The sequence below is a fragment of the Montipora capricornis genome, chromosome 12, assembly GCF_036669925.1.
Source record: "Montipora capricornis isolate CH-2021 chromosome 12, ASM3666992v2, whole genome shotgun sequence".
NCBI lineage: Eukaryota > Metazoa > Cnidaria > Anthozoa > Scleractinia > Acroporidae > Montipora > Montipora capricornis.
In genome coordinates this window covers 22,129,985-22,132,484 of record NC_090894.1, presented here as the reverse complement: position 1 = coordinate 22,132,484, position 2,500 = coordinate 22,129,985, and the positions used below count along the sequence as shown (strand labels likewise).

Genomic DNA, 2,500 nt, shown 5'->3' with positions numbered 1-2,500 from the left:
TGACAGCCCGGTGCTCAACCAACTGAGCCACCGGTGCGCAAATAGGCCTAAACCAGCCAAAATGATGTCAAGTGTTACCTTGCTGTTATGAAAGGCAAAGACAATACCTTTTGATGTTTGATGTTGCCCTTTAGCAGCATATTTAGATAAATGAAGAGACTGTGTAAGGCCTTGAGTTGGTTTTGAAAACTTTAATGAAAGCTTCATCCCTGATGCCGTAGATCGGCCAAAACTTGGATTAAAGTTTCAAAGGCACCTCAACTCAGTTCTCAAGGCCTCACAGTTTATTCATTTATGTACAATGTCTTTTGGTTTGAACATGGAGAGGGTTAAAGACAAAGAGATCATTCATCACACTCACTCAAAAACGTGTTTTAAAAAAATTCATTCAAAGAAATCTCAAAATTAAAAATTCCAAGCTGTATGTGTACAATAAGATCTACCTCTTGTAAAAAAAACCACTTATTTGTGTTCTACTTTTCTAAAACAGGAAGAGAAATATTTTCAAAGCAATATTATTTCTGTGTTTATAAGAATGGAAAATTCCCTTATGTGCTATGATATTCTGAAAATAAAAACCAAGTATGATACAAATGCTGTTTGTGGGACCAATTCGACTTACTTGAGTAGAGAATTAAGTAAAAATGTATATAGTGGTTTAAATGTCGTGAAATTTTGTCCGTTTTTTTCATGTTTGCAGTCACTGAACTTGTTGATCTCTCGGCGAGTGATTTGTAAACGGGTCGTGTAGTCATAGTGATATCATTGAACCGGAAGTGGAACCAAAGCAGATCTGTCGTTCATCTTGACCTGGAATACAATGTCATGCTGTGCTTTGATAAACTAACAGGCTTGCATCCCTTGCTTCGCTTTATGAGCTGTCCACAACAGCTCCATCCCTTGTTCACCTTATACTCTCCAAGATGACGCATTACTATGCAGGTTCTGGTTTTCAGGGCCACTCTTGGAAGAAACAACCGACATCTGTTACAACGGACTTCTTCGAGTTGCCTGGTTAGGGTGCGCACGCATTGATTGAGTGCTGTTATCTTGTCCTCGTGCCCGCGTATTTTCTCGTGGACTCGCGTGGAGTCTTTTATAGCTCGTTGGTACACCACGCGAAACGCAGATTGCTGAAACGAACAGAAAAGTTGCGGTTTCTTATCCAAGGCCCATTCCAAATCTGAAATTTTGGCATTCTCCAAGCATTTGTGCTCTGTCAGAAGACGTGTAGATTGTGGGAAATTACCTTCGAGATCTTCCTCTTCATCCCAGAGAACGACAATTCTAAGCTTGTCCCCATCACTGAAAGTGTTATTTTTTGTTCCCAGTTCTAGAGCAAGAGCGACAAACTCCGAATCAATGATACCCCGTCGAAACAGCGGAGAAGCAGCCAACACTTTCCAAATGGTGGCGAAATGCGCTGCCGCTTGTTCCAACAACTCGTTCACGCCCAAAAAGTTCGCGTTTTGTATAGTGTTGAAGATTTCACTTGGTGCGAACAGTACGCCATCCGCTATGCCCGAGTACAAGAAGTGTAAAATGGGTTCAACGTTCCCTGGGGCTGGGAGATGAATGGAAATTACGTCCATAGTGGTTTCACGGTAGACGCCATTGAGCAAAGCTCGGAAGAATTGACTTCTGAGAACAAGGTACTCAGTATGGCAGTAAAAACGCTCCGAATTGAAGCAAATAATCTTGTCGGCGTGCTGAGGTTGGTTTACAAACTGTAATGCGGCATCTCCGTCGAGAACTTTGAATGTTCTGAGCTCGTTTCTCTCCGTCACTACAGCGCGATTTTGAAGCACGTGTACGCTGAGGCCGATAGAGGATAGTTTAGATATCAAATTATTCAATCCTTCTTTCATTTCGTTGACAATTTGACCACCTGGAACTTCTTCATTTGGTCTCAAAAAGCTGAACCTCTCCATTACAACGAAGACCTCGAGACTGCAACGTGCAGCAACGATACTGGCGAAAATAAGTAAAATGAGAAATGCAAATTTTTCTCTGTGATTTGACACTTTTTTATGAGCATACGTACATTCCACATTTTTACACCAGTTTCATCATAAAAGCACATTCCGAAAGACTTGTAAAATCGACTGCATTTCCTTTTTAATCCACGCTCTTTCTTTGTTTTTCAAGTCCCTTGACGCCTCTCCTCGGCGTCCACAGTGATTCACGCATTTCTGTAGAAAGCCATAAATCCTCATAGGGAATATAAAAACATGCACGTGAAAAGTTACCTCATCTATATTATATCTGCACGTGCTGCGTGCCTATGTAAGGAAAGCACCATCCTGCACTTCCGGCTTACGGGCCAAGCCTTACTTTTGTTTGGACTCGAAGAAAAATGTGGTGTACCTGTATGAGTGGATTTCTAACTTTTATCTCTCTATTTTGCTTGGTTTTATCCCACGGTGAAAGTGACGATGGTCAACGGAATCCATTACATGACTCAAAAGTAACGCATGACAAAGAGTAAGCTAATTGTTCG

General features: G+C 41.4%; 1 protein-coding gene across 1 annotated transcript; it reads right to left on the bottom strand.

Moving 5' to 3' along the window:
* Positions 1 to 369: 369 nt before the first annotated feature.
* Positions 370 to 2,056, bottom strand: LOC138025281 (uncharacterized). The gene has a single exon (XM_068872515.1). It carries the CDS (start codon positions 1,929 to 1,931, stop codon positions 801 to 803), a length of 1,131 nt encoding a protein of 376 aa, XP_068728616.1. The 5' UTR covers positions 1,932 to 2,056; the 3' UTR covers positions 370 to 800.
* Positions 2,057 to 2,500: the final 444 nt, after the last annotated feature.